We start from the raw sequence: 20,099 nt of genomic DNA, 5'->3' as shown, positions 1-20,099 counted from the left end.
TGGTTAATATACTTGTGCATCTGGCTTTACATGGGTGCCGGGGAATCAAACCCTGGCCATTAGACTTTGTAAGTAAGCACCTTTAACCACTCAATCAAGCAATCTCTTCAGCCCTGGTTAATGATTGAAAGACTAGATTTTCACAAGAATTGGAAATGTGGCCAGGAATGGTGGCACACACCCTTCATCTGAGCACTTGGAAAGCAGAGGTAGGAGGAGCTCTGTGAGTGTGAGGCCACCCTGAGACTCCATAGTGAATTCCAGGTCAGCTTGGGCTAGAATGAAATCCTACCTTCAAAAAAGAAAAAAAAAAAATATCTAAATTCCAAACCTGGAGATTCTGTTTGTATCTTGTATATAGTTTGCTTTAAGTGGTCTTCATAAGCATGGTTGTTTGCTTTGGTATAGGGTTTGATTAGCTAAAGAACTGGCCTTGTTCTCATGTAACATGAATCACACAATTATAGTGTTGGCCAAAAGAATCATTGTAGTAGTGGGTATATTTCCGGTCCTAAGAATCTCTTGTCACTTTTCTTTGATCATGTCTGCCATATTGGTTAGGTCTTTTTGGAACTAAGTTGAACTCTGTATGATGAAATCAGGAGGTGTTGACCATGTGTTTCCCCCACCCCAGGGTATTAATGGCATTCTTGCTGATGAAATGGGCCTTGGCAAAACTGTACAGAGCATTGCCCTCCTGGCCCATCTGGCTGAGGTGAGTAGATGCAGTTTTTCTTCGTTAGTAGAAAAGTGCTTATATTCTAACAATCAACCACTTAAAAAGGACTGTTTGGCTTGGTAGCATGGTGGGACTTGATCCTAATCCTGAGTGACTTTGTTTTTTCAATTTTTTTAATTAAAAAAAATGTATTACACAGAATGGGCACACCAGGGCTTCCAGTCACTGCAGACAAACCCCAGACACATATGCCGCCTTGTACATCTGACTTATGTGGTTCCTGGGGAATTAAACCTGAGTCCTTTGGCTTTGCAGGCAAGCGCCTTAACTGCTAAGCCATTGCTCCAGCTCCCCGTAGGACTTTTTGATAGCGTGGTAAAACATTTGGTTTTCAAGGGGGCAGGAAATTTTTGAGTGTATATGGTATGAATTTCTTTCACCTTCCATTAAGACCCACCAGTATATTGGCAAGTACATTGGAGCCTGTGGTCTCAACTCTGCCCTTTTACCAGTGAAAACTCAGGCAACAACTCTTTTGAACAACTTTACTTCAGAATGTCTCTTCTCCAAAGCAGAGATATCTACCTGTGGTAACTTACCAAGAATTAAGTAGGAAAACATGTGTAAAAACACATTGTCAAGAAAGCAAATGCTTTCTGTCAAATAACTATAATGCTTCCCATTTTTAAAACAGTAATTGCCAGGCGTGGTGGTGCATGCCTTTGATCCCAGCACTTGGGAGGCAGAGGTAGGAGGATCACTATGAGTTTGAAGCCACCCTGAAACTACATAGTGAATTCCAAGTCAGCCTGGGATAGAATGATACCCTACCTTGAAAAAGAAAACAAAACAAAAAGCTCTTGTTCTTATTGATTTTGAATTAAATATCTTTACTTGTCCTTCTTCAGTTAGCTGACCAAGTTTTCTGTTGCAGAGAGAAAACATTTGGGGACCTTTCTTAATAATTTCACCTGCTTCCACACTTAACAATTGGCACCAGGAGTTTACAAGATTTGTTCCAAAATTTAAGGTAAAGATCAATAATACACAGGGCTTTGTTCTGGTTTAAAAAAAAAAAGTGTGTGTGTGTGTTGCTTTTTTGGGGGGGCATGGGGGGTTCAAGGTAGGGTTGTACTCCTGATCAGGCTGACCTGGAACTCACTGTGTGCTCCCAGACTGGCCTCAAACTCAGAGCAGTCCTCCTACCTCTGCCTCCCGAGTGCTGAGATTAAAGGTGTGTGCCACCCTGCTTGGCATGTTTTGGTTTTTTTGAGGTAGGGTCTCACTAGTCAGGCTGACCTGTAATTTACTCTGCAGCTCCTGGCTTGCCTCAATCCTCCCTTCTACCTCTTTTGCCCCCACATGTAGGTGTGTGTGTGTTGTGTGTATGTGTTTAAATGTGTACTTTTACCATGTCACACATGTGGAGGTCAGAGGACAGCTTCAAGTTTTATGTTCTTGCTTCCCATTTTATTTTGAGGTAGGGTCGCACTTGTTCACCAGGCTATCTGGCTCTTGAGCTTTTGGAGTCTCTGGTTTCTGCTTTCCTTATTGCCATAGATGGTCTGGGATTACAGGCAGTACATGTCTAGCCTTTTGTAGGTTCTGAGCAAGTGCACTAGTGAACTTGGATCAACAGGATTACATAGCAAGTACTTTACTCACAGATTCATCACTCAGCCTCAAAAAAAAAAAAAACAACTGCTGGGCTGGAGAGATGGCATAGTGGTTAAGGCACTCACATGCTCTCACTTTTGGTAGAGAACCTTCTTTTTTCAGATGGCATTGACCTTGGAATAACTCAGAAGGCATCATGGTGTTGAGAAGAAGCATCAAGCATTGAAATATAATGCCCTCCCTTCCCCCACTTTCCCCATTGAAACTGCATTCTCCATCATATCCCCTCCCCTTCTCAATCAGTCTCTGTTTTATTTTGATGTCATGATCTTTTCCTCCTCTTCAGATGGTCTTGAGTAGGTACTGTCAGGCACTGTGGGGTCATGGATATCCAGGCTATTTTTTGTCTGAAGGAGTCCTACCTTCCTTTGACTCTTACTTTCTTTCCACCATCTCTTCTGCAAAGGACCCTGAGCCTTGAAAGGTGTGATAGAGATATCGCAGTACTGAGCACTCCTCTGTCACTTCTTTTCCAGCACCATGATACCTTCTGTGTCATCCCAAGGTCACTGCATCTGAAAAGAGAAGTTTCTCTACCAAAAGTGAGAGTAGCATTAGTATATGGGTATGAACATTAAGAGAAGTGCTTACTGGGCAGTTTGGTGAGCATAGTAGATAGATTTAGCCAGACAGCAGCTGAACCTAGGTCCTTTGGCTTTGTATGCAACCACCCTAACCACTAAGCCATCTCTCCAGCCCCGGACATTAATTGTTTAGGCCAGTGTGGTGCACATGTTTAATCCCAGCACTTGGGAGGCTAAGATAGGAGGATTGTTGTTAGTTCAAATCAGCCTGGAACTAGAGTGAGTTCCGCATTAGCCTGGGTGAGAGTTGAGACCCTACCTTGAACTAGAAAATAAGATAAAAATTTAAAAAATAATAGGGCTAGAGGGATGGCTTAGCAGTTAAGGCGCTTGTCTGCAAAGCCAAAGGAGTCCGGTTTAATTCTGCTGGACCCACATTAGCCAGATGCATAAGGGAAGGGGGCACATGTGTCTGGAGTTCTTTGCGGTGGCTGGAGGCCCTGGTGTGCCCATTCTCTCTCTCTCTCTCCCCGCCCCCTGTCAGATAAATAAATAAGATATATATATATCTTTAGTATTTATTTGGAAACAGAATGAAAATGGGCACACCAGAGCCTAGTGCCATTTCAGATGAACTCTAGACACATGAGCCAATTCACTTATTTTTTGTTTTGTTTTTTATTTTTTATTTTTGTTAATTTATTAGAGAAAGAGAGCTTTTTAGACCTGGTCCAGGTAATAATGTGTTGGGCAGATAACAAAAGATTATTTAGCTAATTCAGATGGTACAAAGTAAGTTTGGCTGGGCTGAAGATGTTGCTCAGTTGGTAAAGTTCTTGCCTGGCATGCAATAAGTCCTGTGTTTAATCTGCAGCACTGCATAAAATCTGATGTGGTGGCAAATGCCTGTTACTCCAGCACTTGGTGGTGGAGGCCATCATGGGTTGTATGATATATGACATCCTGTCTCCAAAAGAAAAAAAATGACATTTGATTATTTATGAAGGGAAATATCCTGCATTAAAAATTTGAACTGTTTAGCCAGGTGTGTTGGCATACGCCTTTAATCCCAGCATTCGGGAGGCAGAGGTAGGTGGATCACTGTGCATTCACCACCATCCTGAGACTGCATAGTAAATTCCAGGTCAGCCTGGACTAGAGTGAGACCTTTTTGTTTTGTTTTGTTTTTTGTTTTGTTAGTTTTTCAAGGTAGGGTCTCATTATATCCCCGGCTGACCTGGAATTCAATCTTATGTTCTCAGGGTGGCTGAATCACTCACAGTGATTCTACTACCTCTGCCCTCCTGAGTGCTGGGATTAAAGATGGGTGCCAACACGCCCGGCTTGAACTGTTTCTGTGCTGGACATACACACCTGTCATCTCAGCAGTTTGGAGGTAGAAGCAGAAGAATCAGAAATTCAAAGAGAAGATCCTATCTCAAAACCCCACCCTTCCTGTGCATGGTTGCGTACACGTTTAATCCCAGCATTTGGGAGGCAGAGGTAGGAGGATTGCTGTAATTTTGAGACCACTCTGAGACTACATAGTGAATTCCAGGTCAGCCTGGGCTAGAGTGAGATCCTACCTTGACAAACCAAAAAATAAAAATTATATATAAATATAAAAATAAATAATATTAAAACAGGGCTGGAGAGATTGCTTAGTGGTTAAGGCACTTGCGTGCAAATCTAAAGGACTCATGTTTGATCCAGATTTGATGTCCAATGGTGAGGCAAGTGCATGGTCTCATATTCCCAATAGGTGGCACAAGTGTCTGGAGTTCCATTGCAGTTGCTGAGGCCCCGGTGACCCAGTTCTTTTTGCACATGCTAAAAAAAAACAAAACACTGAAAACTGCTGGAAAGATAAGTGTGCTTGCAGCACAATTATGAGGACCTGAGTTATGTGTCCAGCATTTACATTAAAAAACAAAAAAAGGGCTGGGTTTGGCGGTACACACTCTCCCCCACACCAGGGAGGCTGAGGTTGGAGGATTCCTTAGACTACATAGTGAAGTCCAGGACTCTACTCAACTGTCCCCCCCCCCCCAAAAAAAAAAAGTCCTGGAGAGATAAATCAGCAGTTAAACTGCTTCCATGTTGAGCCTAACAACCTGAGTTAGAGTCCCCAATAATGTGTAAAGCCAAATACACAAAGTGGTGTGTGTACCTGGAGTTTGCCCCAGCTAGATGTCCCAGTACACCCATATATTCTGTATGTGTTTCTTTCTATGTCTCTATCCTTGTAAAAATATTAAAAATATTCAATTTTAAAAAATCAAAATAAAAATAGAAATAAAAATTAGCTAAATAATCTTTTGTTATCTGCCCAACACATTATTACCCTACCTCATAAAAACAAAACAAAGCCGGGCCAGCCTGGAATTCATTATGTAGCCTCAGGGTGGCCTTCTTGAACTCACAGCAATCCTCCTACCTCTGCCTCTGGAGTGCTAGGATTAAAGGCGTGCACTATCATGCTGGGTACAATTAATGTTCTTAATTTTTGCATAACCACTGAAGGTTTCAGTAGCTCCTGTACTGGCCAAGAGATGGCAGTGTGGTACTGTTATGCCTTTGATACTGCTCCTTTGACGGTGAATTTAATTCTGGAACCAGCTTTTATTGCAAGTTGAGCTTCCTTTCATTTCCAGCATGGGATAAGAAAATAGTCTTTAATTTTTCCTTTTTTTTTTTTTTTTGGTTTTCTGTAGTAGGGTCTCTCTCTAGTTCAGGGTGGCCTCAAACTCACGGTGATCCTCCTACCTCTGCCTCCCAAATGCTGGGATTAAAGGTGTGTACCACCATGCCCAGATTGCTTTTGTTTTCCTATGAGCCCTACATCTCTTTTAAAATACTCTTTTACTGTCTCAGCTAGAAGTTTTAGAATATATCAGTGTCATCAGAGCATAAAACCTGTTTGGTTTGCCTTTGTGGTCTTCCTTTCTTTTCTAGACTATGACTCCATAATTCTCTGTTGCCTCAATACTTCTGATGCTTTCAAAAGATACATTGTGGGGCTGGAGGGATGGCTCAGTGTTTAAAAATGTTTACATGTTTAAAAACAAAACCAAACCTGGTGTGGTTGCTCATGCCTTTAATGTCACCACTCAGGAGGCAGAGGTAGGTGGAATGCCTTGAATTTGAGGCCAACCTGGGACTGCAGAGTGAATTCCAGGTCAGCCTATGCTAGAGCGAGACCATGCTACTGGGGGGGGGGGGGGGGACATTCAAGCCTGCTAACTTTAGTTGGGTACTCCATACTCCTCAGTACCCACATAATGCCAGAGGCAAAGTAGCTACTTAAGTAGAGCCAGGAGAATCTGTAAGTTAGCCAGCAGTGGCAAAAGTGGAAAGAAAGACAAAAGTCCCTGAGGTTCTTCTCTAGACCGCAGCATGCACTCACACACACATGAATACACACACACATGGGGTGGAGAAATGGCTCAGCGATTAAGGTGCTTGCCTGCAAAGCCTAATGACCTGGGTTTTAATTCCCCAGTATTCATGTAAAACTGTATGCCCAAAGAAGTGCATGCATCTGGAGTTCGTCTGTAGTGGCTGGAGGTCCTAGTTCTCCCATTCTTTTTTTTTTTTTTTTTTTTTTTATGTAAAAGCAAGGAGCATTTATTCTGAAGAATCAGCCAGCATGCGGGGGTCAACCATTCATACAAAATGGTGACCCTGAGAGGAGTACACAAACCCCTTTTAAGCACAGCTGGGGAATTTTAGGAGGGTTAGGTCATCTAATGTGATTGGCTAAGCAAGCAGCAGTTACATTTGTACACCTTTGATTGGCTGTGGCCCAGATTTTGCCATCCTTGGCCATGCTTAGACATGTTTTAGAAATTTTGCAACAACTGACTCAGCTGTGGAGCCCACTATCTCAGGCAAGTCCCTTTTCTTGGTTATAATCCAGAGGTCTTGCAGGAACTGACTCAGGCCTCTGGGCAGCTATCTTCCCCAGCCACATGTCAGAGTCAATGTTGATTAACAGCCCTTTGTTTGTGGTTTTTCCCAAAAGTCTTGCCTGCCTCCCCAGGAAACTGAAACTTAGACCTAGCTGTAAACTGAAGCATATTTGATCCTCTCATTTCCCCCTTGAGACAGGTTTCATCTCAAATCCTTGAGAGGGGTCTAGGGGTTGATATTGGCACTTTAAGACTGTAAACTGAATGGTAGGCATGCATTCTTTGACAAACCTTATGAGCGTGTTAAGGATACAGGGCCCACAGATGAGGGTGGGTAACAACAGCACCAGGTGCCCTGCCACCACTGAAAGGAGGGTAGTGAGCCAAGGGGACCAATTAAAAAAAGGATTTATATCAGTTTTTGAATTTTTGTCTCTCTTTTTCTCTATCTTGTAATCTTGTTTGCATTGGAGACATTGATTCTTTGATGATTCCAGAGTGGTTAGCATAAACACAGCATTGTTCTCCTAGGGCTAGACATAGTCTGCCTTGTTGGAGGAATATGGGGTCTATTCCATGTCTATTCTGAAGGGTAACTTTGGCTAGTGAAGATCAGGAAGTCTCAAGATGTGAGATGGACTTTTCTATCTCGGATCAATCAGCATCTATCACTAGGCTTAGGGCCTTGTAATTTTTGTCTTGGAAAACTAGGGCTGAGGTGTCCACTCCAGTGGCCCTGGCAATACCGAGTCCTAGCAGGGTGGGGACTAGGACTACAGCAATTGTCACCTGTTCTTATCTTCTGGTCTGGAGGGGAGAGAATAGAATATCCATGTCTTCACCTGAATAATAAATAATCTTAGGAGTTAGCTGGACCAGCACACAGAATCTACTGGTGTGTTTGAGAGTTGAAGTATGAACACAAGGAGTCAGCCCAGTAGAGCAGGCCCACCAGGTGTCATCTGGAGGGATGAAGTACATCTCCTGATTTGGGGCTTTTGGGGTAGTGTGGCATAGGTGTCTATGAGTATGGGGGACAGGTTTATGATCCCCTGTAATGCAGAGTCTATTCCCTTTTACCAGTTTTAAAGTTAACCTCCTGATGCCCAAGTGATGCCAATGGCAGGCCCCATTATCCTCAGAGGTTCTCCCATTCTTTTTGTTAAATTTTTTTGTTTGTTTACTTGAGAGCAACAAAGTGAAAGAAAGAGTGTGAGAGAGAGAGAGAGAGAGAGAGAGAGAACGGGCGTGCTAGGGCTTCCAGCCACTGCAAACGAACTCCAGACGCCTGCACCCCCTTGTGCATCTTGCTAACGTGGGCCCTCTCTTTGCTTACAAATAAAAATAATTTTTAAAAACATACACAAATAAATAATAGAAAAAAATAAAAACTTAAACAAAAATGTTCAGTTGGGGCTTACAAAGCCTGTTGTCCCAGGTTCAATTCCCCATTACCCCCAACAAGCCAGATACAAAAAATGGTTTATGAATATGTAGTTGGTCTGCAGGAACAGGAGGCTCTGTGGCACACCTACAAACACACACACACACACACACACACACACACACACACACACACACCCTCCCTCCCTTCCTCCCTCAAATAAATAAAGTATAGAAGATTTATTTAAAACACATTTTAAAAGATACGTTGTTTGTGAAGGTGAAAGTGGGGAGAAGTGGGAATTGTCATGGTTTGTTGTCTTTAATTATGGAAGTTGTCAGTTAAAACATTTTTCAAAAAAAGGTACATTGTGTGTGTGTTTATTTGGCTAACTAAAGGAGAGTCAAACTACTTACTCCAACACCAACAGAAGAACTCATATTCATCCTAATTGAATGATCCAGGCACATGTACTGGGGAATCAAACCCAGGCCAGCCATTAGGCTTTGCAAGTAAGTGTTTTAACCGCTGAGCCATCTCCCCAGCACAGGTATTTTGATTTTTGTTTGGACAGGGTTGTACAGTGTAACTCTGGCTGTCCTGGATCTTACTACTAAGATAGACTAGGTTGATCTTAAGCTTGTGGTGATCTTTCTACCATTGTGTCCCAATTGCTAGAATTTCTGACACATACCACCACACCTTTTCTTAAGTCATAATTACACTCTTAAAATATATTTACAATAGATAGGCTGGAGAGATGATGCAGCGGTTAAAGATTTGGTTCCCTAGTACCCATGTAAGCCCAGATACACAAAGTGGTACATGTATCTGTAGTTCATTTGCAGTTTGAAGGGGCCCATTTTCCTCTTTCTTTCTCTGCTTAGAAACAAAGAAATAATATTATTAGTAGAAAATAATGTATATGTTGACCTGTTTTTCAGGTGCTACCATATTGGGGAAATCCTCATGATAGAAAAGTCATCAGAAAGTTTTGGAGTCAGGTAACTTTCAACTTTCTATTTACATATGTACATACATCCAGTCAATTTTATGTTATTTTAATAATTCCTTATGCATATAAAATCTGATATACTTTTAGATATAAATCAATACTTTTTTTTTTTTCAAGGTAGAGTCTCACTCTAGCCGAGGCTCACCTGGGATTTACTATGCAGTCTCAGGGTGGCCTTGAACTCACAGCGATTCTTTCTACTTCTGCTTCCCAAGTGCTGGGACTAAAGGTGTGCACCACCATGCATGGCCCATAAATCAATACATTTATACATATGTATATATTTTGATGCAAGCAATCAGTTGGACTAAAAGTCCCAAGGTTAAGAGAGATCCTTTTTTGTAATAAACTAGAGATTAGTTGTAAGCATAGTTTGTTCTAAGATTTCAAATACTTTCCAGGTTTAAATCCTTTGCAGTTCATCTCTCTGCATATATTTGTGTCACATGAATGGGGGAAGAACATCTTTTAGGGCTCTCTTAAACATCATATCTATAGAAAATGTAGTCCATATTTTTATTACCTTATTAAGATTTGTTACCTGTCTCTTTTGGCCCTTTCCCTCTTATATTGCAGAAAACTCTGTACACTCAGGATGCTCCCTTCCATGTGGTTATCACCAGCTACCAGCTGGTGGTACAAGATGTAAAATATTTCCAGCGAGTCAAATGGCAGTACATGGTATTAGATGAGGCTCAAGCACTGAAGAGTAGTTCCAGGTAATGTGATGAAGAGCAACTACGCCCACCTGACAAATCTTTATGTTGTACTCTAAGGAGGACATACTTAAGGCTACAAACAATGAGGTTTCATTTTATATCTTTTCACATCTTCCTTTTTTCATTGCTTCCTGCAAATTTGAACTAGAAGGATAGATTAATCATCTCAATACTTTCTGTTATAGATAAGTGCCTTCTTCTAAATAGATTGTTTATGTTTTAAAAAATGATGGATAGTTGACTCTATAAAGACAGAAAAGATGTGGTGGTACACACCTTTAATTCCAGCACTTGGAGGCAGAGGTAGGAGGATCTCTTTGAGAGTTTGAGGCTACCCTGAGACTATATAGTGAATTCCAGGACAGCCTGAGCTACAGTGCCCTACCTTGAAAAACTAAAAAATAAAAATAAAAAATTAATAAACTGAAAAGACAGAAAAGATCCTGCTTTGCCTAATATAATGTTTGTTGAAGAGTCAGCTCTGCTGAATTTTCCTATCTACTGTTAACTTTTTCTTTGTATACATGGTAGAGTACATCATTTTCTGTGTTACTTGCAAAACATTTAAGAATACTGGGTTCCTGGGTAATTAAAGAAAAAAAATGTCACTAATTTAGACTTGTAATCCATTTCATTAAACAGTGTTCGTTGGAAGATTCTCTTACAGTTCCAGTGTCGGAATCGGCTTTTGCTAACTGGAACGCCTATTCAGAATACCATGGCAGAGGTAGGCACTAGTAAAGGTCCTGTGTTTGTCTTCATATGACAGTTGTAACCATTCTTCCTGGAGTACTCCCACTCTTTACAACTTATATTCCCCTCACAAATGGACCAGTTCATGAACTAGTCTTTTAGGCATCATTCTTATTTTCTTATTATTTATTAATGTATTGATTTAATTAATATAAAGTCCACCAGAAAATGATTTCCCATCTAATGTAGAAATGTTTTTGTGCTAGAATTAAAAGGTAAATTTTTTTTTTTTTTTTTTTTTTTGGTTTTTCAGGGTAGGGTTTCACTCAAGCCCAGTCTGACTTGGAATTCACTATGTAGTCTCAGGGCGGCCTCGAACTCATGGTGATTCTCCTACCTCTGCTTTCCAAGTGCTGGGACTAAAGGCATGTGCCACAGTGCCCCGCTTTATTCTTTCTTTCTTATTTATTGATATAATTATTTGCATTGACCCCCTAATTTTTCCTTTAAGAAAGATAATTCAACTATAATAGAGATCAGAAAACTACTTCTTTTTTTTTTTTTCAAGGTAGGGTGTCACTGTAGCTCATGCCGACCTGGAATTTACTATGTAGTCTCAGCCTGGTCTTGAACTCACAGCAGTTCTATCTTTGCCTCCCACATGCCGGGATTAAAGATAGGCCACCATGCTCAGCTTTGAAAACTTTCTTTTTAAAAAAAAAATATTTATAGGGCTAGAAAGATGGCTTTTAGTAGTTAAGGCATTTGCCTGTGAAGCCTGTGGGCCCAGGTTCAGTTCCCTAGGACCCACGTAAGCCAGATTCACAAGGTGGCACATTCACCTGGAGTTGGTTTGAAGTGTCTAGAGGCCCTGACATGCCCATTCTCTCCCTGTGTCTTTCTCATACATAAATTAACAACTTAAGTGTGTGTGAGAGAGAGACAGAGTGAGAGTATGGGTATATTAGGACCTTCTGCCACTGCAGATGAACTCCAGATGCATGCGCCACTTGTGCACCTGGCTTTATTATGGGTATTGGGGAATTGAACCCAGGCACTTAGGCTTTACAAACAGGTGCCTTCAGCTGCTGAGCCAACTTTCCAACCCCAGAAAACTATGTATGAAGTTGATAAGTATTTTACATTTTGCAGATCATACAGTCACTATTGCAACTACTCAGTTTTGTCTATGTAGTGTGAAAGTGGTCATAAGTATTGTATAAATGGATGGGTATGGCTCTGTCCCATAAAACTAGAGTTACAAAAAATAGATGGCAGAGGGGCTCAGGAGATGCCTTTAGCGGTTAAGGTGCTTGCTTACAAAGCTGGAAAGCTTGCATTCGGACATGCACAAACATACACTTTTGACTCGTATCCTAACATAGTATCATTGAATCTCGCTACATTTGTTCTATGTTTTTCTTTGGTTTCTAGCTTTGGGCACTGCTACATTTCATTATGCCAACATTATTTGATTCACATGAAGAATTTAATGAATGGTTTTCCAAGGACATTGAAAGCCATGCTGAAAACAAATCCACCATTGATGAGAGTGAGTACTAATTATAATCTTGCCCTGTGTGTATGTATGTGTCAGGGGATATACTTTTTTTTGTTTGTTTGTTTTTGTTTTTGTTTTTCAAGGTAGGGTCTCACTCTGGTCCAGGCTGACCTGGAATTAACTATGTAGTCTCAGGGTGGCCTTGAACTCACATTGATCCTTCTACCTCTGCCTCCTGAGCGCTGGGATTAAATGCATGTGCCACCATGCCTAACTATACTTTTTTTCATTTCTAGGTAGGAACTCAGTGTAGCTCAAGCTAACCTGTAATTGACTGTAGTCTGGGTGGCCTCAAACTCGTGTCGATCCTCCTACCTCTGCCTTCTAAGTGCTGGGGTTAAAGGCATGCATCATCAGGCTTTTTTTTTTTTTTTTTTTTTTAAGGAGATAGAAAGAGAATGGGTGCACCAGGGCCCATTGCCACTGTAAACAAACCTCAGATGCATGTGCCACTTTGCATATCTGGCTTTATGTGGATACTGGGGAATTTAATCCAGGTCAGCAGGCTTTGCAAGCAAGCACCTTTAACCACTGAACTGTCTTCCCAGTCCCTAAAAGTGGATTCTAATGTAAGTGGAGCCTAATGCTTTTGTCTAACTGACTGTAGCAAGATGCTACTGATAATTTTACTTTCTGAGTAATGAAGAGAGATCAGCAGGTTAGAATACTTTCCATTCAGGCATAAGGGGCTTTTTGGATTGGATAGCACCAAGATTGAGTCCACAGAACTTACTTAGAAAGCTGGGTATGGTCACACGCATGTGTAACCCTAGTCCGTAATAACGAACAACAGCTTGGAGTTGAGGGAGAAACCTGTCTCAAAGAAATACACTGATGAGCACAGGACACCCGACATTTTCCTTATAGACTCTGCATAGTGCACACATATGTGCATACACCACACATCACATACATAAATAATATAAAACACATTTAAGTTTCTTGATTATTATTATTATTATTTTTTTTTTTTTGCTTGTGGAAAAGTTTTGGTCTTTTAGATAATCATTTTGAGCTAAAAAGCATTTGTAGTTAGCTAGGCATGGTGGCGCACGCCTTTATTTATTTATTTATTTATTTTTAATGTTTTGTTTTATTTATTTATTTGAGAGTGACAGACAGAGAGAGAAAGAGGCAGAGAGAGAGAGAGAGAGAGAGAGAATGGGCACACCAGGGCTTCCAGCCACTGCAAACAAACTCCAGACGCGTGCCCCCCCTTGTGCATCTGGCTAACGTGGGCCCTGGGGAATTGAGCCTCGAACCCGGGTCCTTAGGCTTCACAGGCAAGCACTTAATCACTAAGCCATCTCTCCAGCCTGGTGCACGCCTTTAATCCCAGCACTCGGGAGGCAGAGGTAGGAGGATCGCTGTGACTTCAAGGCCACCCTGAGACTTTGAATTCCAGGTCAGTCTGGGCTAGAGTGAGACCCTACCTCAAAACAAACAAACAAACAAACAAAAAGTATTTGAAGGGTGTAGACGAGATGAACCTGTTACTTGTTTGTGTTTAATCAATATGGTATATTATTTTTTATAGATCAACTGTCTCGCTTACACATGATCTTGAAACCATTTATGCTGAGGCGAATCAAGAAAGATGTAGAAAATGAATTGTCTGACAAGGTAAGAAATAAAAAATCCTGCCAGATGTGGTAGCACATGCCTTTAATTCCAGCACTCAGCACAGAGGTAGGAGGATCACCAAAAGTGAGTATAAATGTTAAAAAAAGCCGGGCGTGGTGGCGCACGCCTTTAATCCCAGCACTCGGGAGGCAGAGGTAGGAGGATCGCCATGAGTTCGAGGCCACCCTGAGACTCCATAATGAATTCCAGGTCAGCCTGGGCTAGAGTGAGACCCTACCTCGAAAAACAAAACAAACAAAAAAAAAAAATGTTAAAAAAAAAATGCCTAGGGCTGGACAGATGACTCACCAGGTAAGGTGCTTGCCTGAAAAGCCTAAGGACTCAGGTTTGATTCCCAAGGACCCATGTAAGCCATGTAAGGTGGTGCATGTGTCTGGAGGTTCATTTGCAGTGGCTAGAGGCCCTAGCACCTCCATTTTTTTCTCCCTTTATCTACCCTTTTCTCTTTCAACTAAATAAATAAATAAAAATAAGAATACATAGAAAAGTGCTTCGAAGGCAGTTTGGAGGGCGTGGTATATATGCATTTAGCCAGACAATGCAATTATAACTCCTAGCACTCATGTATTCCCTCCCATGGAGCAGGCCTCCAGTTCAGTTTTCTTCATAACAGACATGCCACTATTGCAGCATTTGTCACATTTGTCCTGGCTGGCCAGCTTTGAGGCTTGCAGGGTCCACTGCTGGTGATGATGTCTCTCTCCTAAAAGGCTGCAGGCTGCGTAGCTCTTTCCAGCATCCTGACAGGAGGTTTCCAATTCACCTCCAGCTTGATTTCTCAGAGAATTGCATAACTTGGGTTTTAAGTACATTCCACTGGCTTGTTGGGACAGGCGAGGTGAGGAAGGGGGGAAGTACAGATCACCATAGGGGAAAAAGTGGGAAAATCAGGAGTCTCAAACATGAAATGACACTGTTCTGGGGAACGACTGAGGTTGAAGTTGTATATTGGAAACCTTGGGTTGTACATGGTCAGAGGCTGGTATGGAGAAATGGCTCAGTGGTTAAAGGTTCTTACTTACAACGCCTGATTGTCCAGGAGTTCCTGGCACACCCCTTCTCATTCATTTGCTCTCTAATTAATTAATTAATTAGTTCAAGGTGTGGTGGTAATGCATGCCTTTAATCCCAGCTCTTGGGAGGCAGAGGTAGGAGGATTACTGTGCTTTCAGGACACCCTTACACTGCAGAGTGAATTCCAGGTCCATAATGCTGCCAACCTGATCCTGACATTTGTATTATTATCTTTTAATTATTTTTATTTATTTATTTGACAGAGAATGAGAGGGGGGGAGAATAGGTACACCAGGGCCTCCAACCACTGTAAATGAACTCCAGATGTGTGGGCCCTCTTGTGCATCTGCCTAATGTGGGTCCTGGGGATTGAACCTGGGTCCTTTGGCTTTACAGGCAAATGCCTTAACCACTAAGCCATCCCTCTAGCCCACTTGTATTACTTTTTGCTCTCAGGTTTATATGACAGGCTGAGAAATTGAAACCAGGCCAGCAGACTTTGCAAGTCAAGTTCCTTTACCGCTGAGCTATCTCCTGAGCCTTTATAGTGTAGACACCAGAACCCAGCCAGAGATTTGAGCATGCTAGGCAACCTCTGTACTGCTGAGTGGTGCCCCAGCTCTGAGTTTAAATAGGACCTGTAATAGCAATGTCATACAGCACTTGGGAGGCAGAGGTAGGAGGATCACTGTGAGTTCGAGCCAAGTCAGCCTGGATGGAGTGAGACCCTACCCTGAAAACTTGAAAAAAAAAAAGTAATGAATTTAGATGAGTATTGTTTCACAGTCATAATCTGGTTTTTCATGTGTTTTCTTATTCAAGCATATACTAATTTTTCTTTCGCATGATATTTACAAGCGTGAATGTTCTTCCTAATTGTTAGATTGAGATTCTAATGTACTGCCAACTGACCAGCCGACAAAAGCTGTTATATCAAGCGCTAAAGAACAAAATTTCCATTGAGGACTTACTGCAGTCTTCTATGGGCTCTACCCAACAAGCACAAAACACCACCAGCAGCCTCATGAATCTAGTCATGCAATTTAGGAAGGTAAGTGCTTAAGTCAATTGCCTTGGTGTTGTCTTATTAATCTACTTTATGGAAAAAGCTCAAGGCTTGATGCCATTAAAACCTGCTTGAGATTAAAATGGGAATGTAGCCAGGCATTTCTTTAACTTTAGCACTGGGAGGCAGGAGTAGGAGTATCACTGTAAGGCCATCCTGAGACTACAGAGTGAGTTACAGGTGAGCTTGGTCTAGAGTGAGACCCTACCACGAATAAAAGGGAGAGGGTAGTGAGTATTCATGAAGTTAAATATTGAACAGTCATACCTGTACACAATAACATTGCCTTACCATTTCCATTCTTCTTAGGTTTGTAATCACCCAGAATTATTTGAACGGCAAGAAACTTGGTCACCATTTCATATTTCCCTAAAGCCATATGAAATTTCAAAGTTTATCTACCGTCATGGACAGATCAGGGTCTTCAACCATTCACGAGACAGGTACTTAAAAATTAATATTTACTCTGTTTGGGTTGTATTTATTTATTTATTTTGGTTTTTCAAGGTAGGGTCTTGCTGTTGCCCAGGCTGACTTGAAATTCACTAGAGTGCCCTTGAGAGAAAGAAAAAGAGGCAGGTAGACAAAAAGAAAGAAAATGGACATGCCAAGGCACATGCATCTGGAGATGATCTGCAGCAGCTGAAGGCCCTGGCACACCCATTCTCTCCCTCTCTATTAAATAAATAGAAGAAATAAAACAAAAACATTAAAAATAAAACATAACTCAAAGTTAGATCCACTGAAAAACAAACAAGCAAAAATACCCCAGCTGGGCAGAATGGTGCACACAATTAATCCCAGCACTCGGGAGGCAGAAGTAGGAAAACAGTCATGAGCTCAAGGCCACCATGGGACTACAGAGTGAATTCCAGGTCATCCTGGGCTAGAGTTAAGACTACCTTGAAACAGTGGGGAAAAAAAAAATAGGTCAAGCTATATTATTTTTACAATATAACAAGGCTACTATTACTTCTACACAGAAGGAGCTTGCTTCCTTCCTTCCTTTTTCTGTTTTTGTTGTTGTTGTTGTTTGAGGTAGGGTCTCCTCTTTCTCTCTCTCAAATAAATAAATAAAATATTTTTGAAAAAGCAAAAGGCCTGGGGAGATGACTTAGCCAGTTAAGGTGCGTGCAAAGCTAAAGGACCCAAGTTCAATTCCCCAGAACCCACATAAGCCAGGTGCACAAGGTGGCACATGTGTCTGGAGTTTGTTTGCAGTGGTTAAAGGCCTTGACAAGAGATAGGGTCTCACTCTTTCCAGGCTGATCTGGAATTACTATGTAGTCTCAGAGTGGCCACAAACTCACTGTGATCCTCCTACCTCTGCCTCTGACCTCTCAAATAAAGAAAGAAAGAAAAAGAAAAAAAGTAGAAATGCCCTATCATGGTGATGCCTTTAATCCCAGTACTAGGAAATGAGAGGTAGGAGTGTCACTGTGAGTTCAAGGCCGCCCTGAGACTACAAAGTGAATTCCAGGTCAGCCTGGGCTAAACCAAGACCCTACCTCAGAAAAACAAAGCAAAACAAAACAAAAGTAGAAACAGTTTCAAGACTAAAAGATTTACCTTAGTTAGGAACCTCCAGTTGTGCTAACCCAATGTTTATTATATCTGTGTTTAGATTTACTTTATTTATTTACCTTACAGGTGGTTAAGGGTTCTTCTTTCTCCATTTGCACCAGATTATATCCAGCAGTCTCTCTTCCACAGAAAAGGTGGGTGTTTTGATCTTTGGGAATGAAGGTCTGTGAAAATTTTACATGTGACTTAACTTGGAACTATTAGTGGTTTTGCCTAAATGCTAGGCTTTTATTTACAATGAATTATATTTATCTATTTAGTTATCTTCCGTAAACTTGTTTTATAGGTATAATAGGAAGCAGTAATAGTTAAATTGTGAAGGGAATTATCATGGTTTGTTGTATATAATTATCAAGTTGTCAATAAAGAAATAGTTAAACAGACTTTCCATCTTTATTTTATACCTGTCTCTTATAAATTTCTTACCATTGAAGCCAGACCTGGTGGGCCACACCTATAACCACAGCCCTTAGAAGGCTGAGGCAGCTGAATTACCTTGAGTTACAGGTTAGCTAACCTGGGCTGCAATAGTGAGGCTTTCACTCAAAATAAACTAAACAGTGCTAGGTTTGGCTGATGAGTGCTCTCCTAACATACATGATAGCCTAGATTCAGTTCCTAGCACTGCATAAATTAGGTGTGGGTGGTACAGGCCTGTAATCTCAGCACTGGAGAAGGAGAGGGGAAGGAGGATCAAAAGTTCATGGTCATCCTCAGTTACATAGAGGAAATTGAGGCCAGTTTGGGCTACATGAGACTCTTTGTCCAAACAAATAAAAGAGAATGTCTTACCCGTGAAATTTGACATTATAGATAGCTATTAATGGGAATTAATTCCTTCTTCCTTAGCATAAAGAAAAGAATGGCTCAACTGTAATTATAGAAAATATTAAGACCAAAGTTTAGAAACTTTCTCTTCTGTCCTTTTCTCTTTCCTGGCACCACAGTAAGAGAAAACAACCAAAAAACCAAAATCCCAAAGATAACTGATGAGCCATCTCCAGTCTGACGCATATATGCCACATTTCATAGACTGTGGTATCTGCCTATGAGTGCAGTACAAAGATGTGATGTACTGGCTAGATAAGAATCCTTTGACTTTTTTTTATGCTTAAGTAAAAATTTAGCAATTCAAAAGCTGTAATTGAATACTGTCTCTTGGTTTGTGTTTGGGTTTAACATTATTTGATATTCTAGGTATTAATGAAGAAAGCTGTTTTTCTTTCCTTCGCTTTATTGATGTATCTCCAGCAGAAATGGCAAACCTCATGCTTCAGGGACTTTTGGCCAGGTAAAAAATTTGTTGTTTTATAAGGTACCAGTTGGAAATAGATACAAAAGTTGAATACTGTGAAATTTATTTTATTTATTTATTTTTTTAATTTTTTAAATTTTTATTAGCATTTTCCATGATTATAAAAAAAATCCCATGGTAATTCCCTCCCTCCTCACCCCCCACACTTTCTGAAATTTAATATTATATCATTCTAGCCTCAATTTTTTTTTGTTAAGAATAATCTTGAGCCAGGGGTGGTGGCAAACAACAACAAAAAAAAATAAAATAGATAGAAGAGAATAATCTTGGAATTGGAGTTGGAGTCAGGCACTTGGGAGGCAGAGGTAGGAGGATTGCCCTGAGTTCAAGACCACCCTGAGACTACATAATGAATTCCAGGTCAGCCTGAGCCAGAGTAGACCCTATCTCTAAAAATAATAAAAACCTTGGAGCTGGGCATAATGTCATGTTTCTTTAATCCCATCATTTGGGAGGCAGAGGAAAGGAGGGTTGCCAAGAATTCCAGGTCAGCCTGGGCTAGAGTGAGATCCTACCTCAAAAAGAAAAAAAAAAAAAAAAAAAAAAGGTAGGGAAGCTGAGTGTGGTGGCACATGCCTTTAATCCCAGCTCTTGGGCAGCGGAGGAAGTAAGTTCGAGGCCACCCTGAGACTATGTGATGAATTTCAGGTTAGTCTGGGCTAGAGTGAGACCCTACCTCGAAAAAACAAAAAAATAAAAAAATAATTAGGGGCCTGGAGAGATGGCTTAGCTGTTAAGGCACTTGCCTGCAAAGCCAAAGGACCAGGTTTGATTCCCCAGGACCCACTTAAGCCAGATGCACAAGGTACAACACCGTCACAACCATTTACAGGGGCTGAAGGCCTTGTTGTGCCCATTCTCTCTCCCTCCCCTCCCCTTTCCCCTTGAAACACCTCTCTCCATCATAGCCTCTCCTCCTCTCAATCGGTCTTTCTTTTATTTTGATGTCATGATCTTTTCCTCCTATTATGATGGTCTTGAGTAGGTAGTGTCAGGCACTGTGAGGTCATGGATTGTTTTTTTGAGGTAGGGTCTCACTCTAGCTCAGGCTGACCTGGAATTCACTATGTTTTTTCAAGGTGGCCTGGAAATCAGTGATCTTCTTAACCTCTGCTTCCCGAGTACTGGGATTAAAGGCGTGCGCCACCACCCCTGGCTCCAAAAATTTGTTTATTTTGAGGTTGTGTCTCATTTTAGTCCAGGCTGGCATGTAATTCACTATGTAGTCTTAGGCTGGCCTCAACTCACAGCGATCCTCCTACCTCTGCCTCCCAAGTGCTGGAATTAAAGTTATGTATTTGAAATAATTTAAA

At 41.2% G+C, this 20,099-nt stretch overlaps 1 protein-coding gene across 2 annotated transcripts in view; it reads left to right on the top strand.

Moving 5' to 3' along the window:
* Nucleotides 1-20,099, top strand: part of Ino80 (INO80 complex ATPase subunit) — a 178,304-nt gene that overhangs the window by 62,600 nt on the left and 95,605 nt on the right. For both annotated transcript variants that reach the window (XM_045156229.1, XM_045156228.1), the window contains exons 13-23: nt 635-715; nt 1,614-1,709; nt 9,120-9,179; nt 9,767-9,909; nt 10,552-10,636; nt 12,037-12,154; nt 13,701-13,786; nt 15,705-15,872; nt 16,197-16,330; nt 17,538-17,605; nt 18,669-18,762. In XM_045156229.1, the coding sequence (XP_045012164.1) occupies nt 635-715; nt 1,614-1,709; nt 9,120-9,179; nt 9,767-9,909; nt 10,552-10,636; nt 12,037-12,154; nt 13,701-13,786; nt 15,705-15,872; nt 16,197-16,330; nt 17,538-17,605; nt 18,669-18,762 (1,133 nt within the window). The remainder of the gene's footprint in view (nt 1-634; nt 716-1,613; nt 1,710-9,119; nt 9,180-9,766; nt 9,910-10,551; nt 10,637-12,036; nt 12,155-13,700; nt 13,787-15,704; nt 15,873-16,196; nt 16,331-17,537; nt 17,606-18,668; nt 18,763-20,099) is intronic.

This window comes from Jaculus jaculus, chromosome 8 (genome assembly GCF_020740685.1).
Source record: "Jaculus jaculus isolate mJacJac1 chromosome 8, mJacJac1.mat.Y.cur, whole genome shotgun sequence".
NCBI classification, from domain to species: Eukaryota; Metazoa; Chordata; class Mammalia; order Rodentia; family Dipodidae; genus Jaculus; species Jaculus jaculus.
This window is presented reverse-complemented; position numbering and strand designations above follow the sequence as displayed.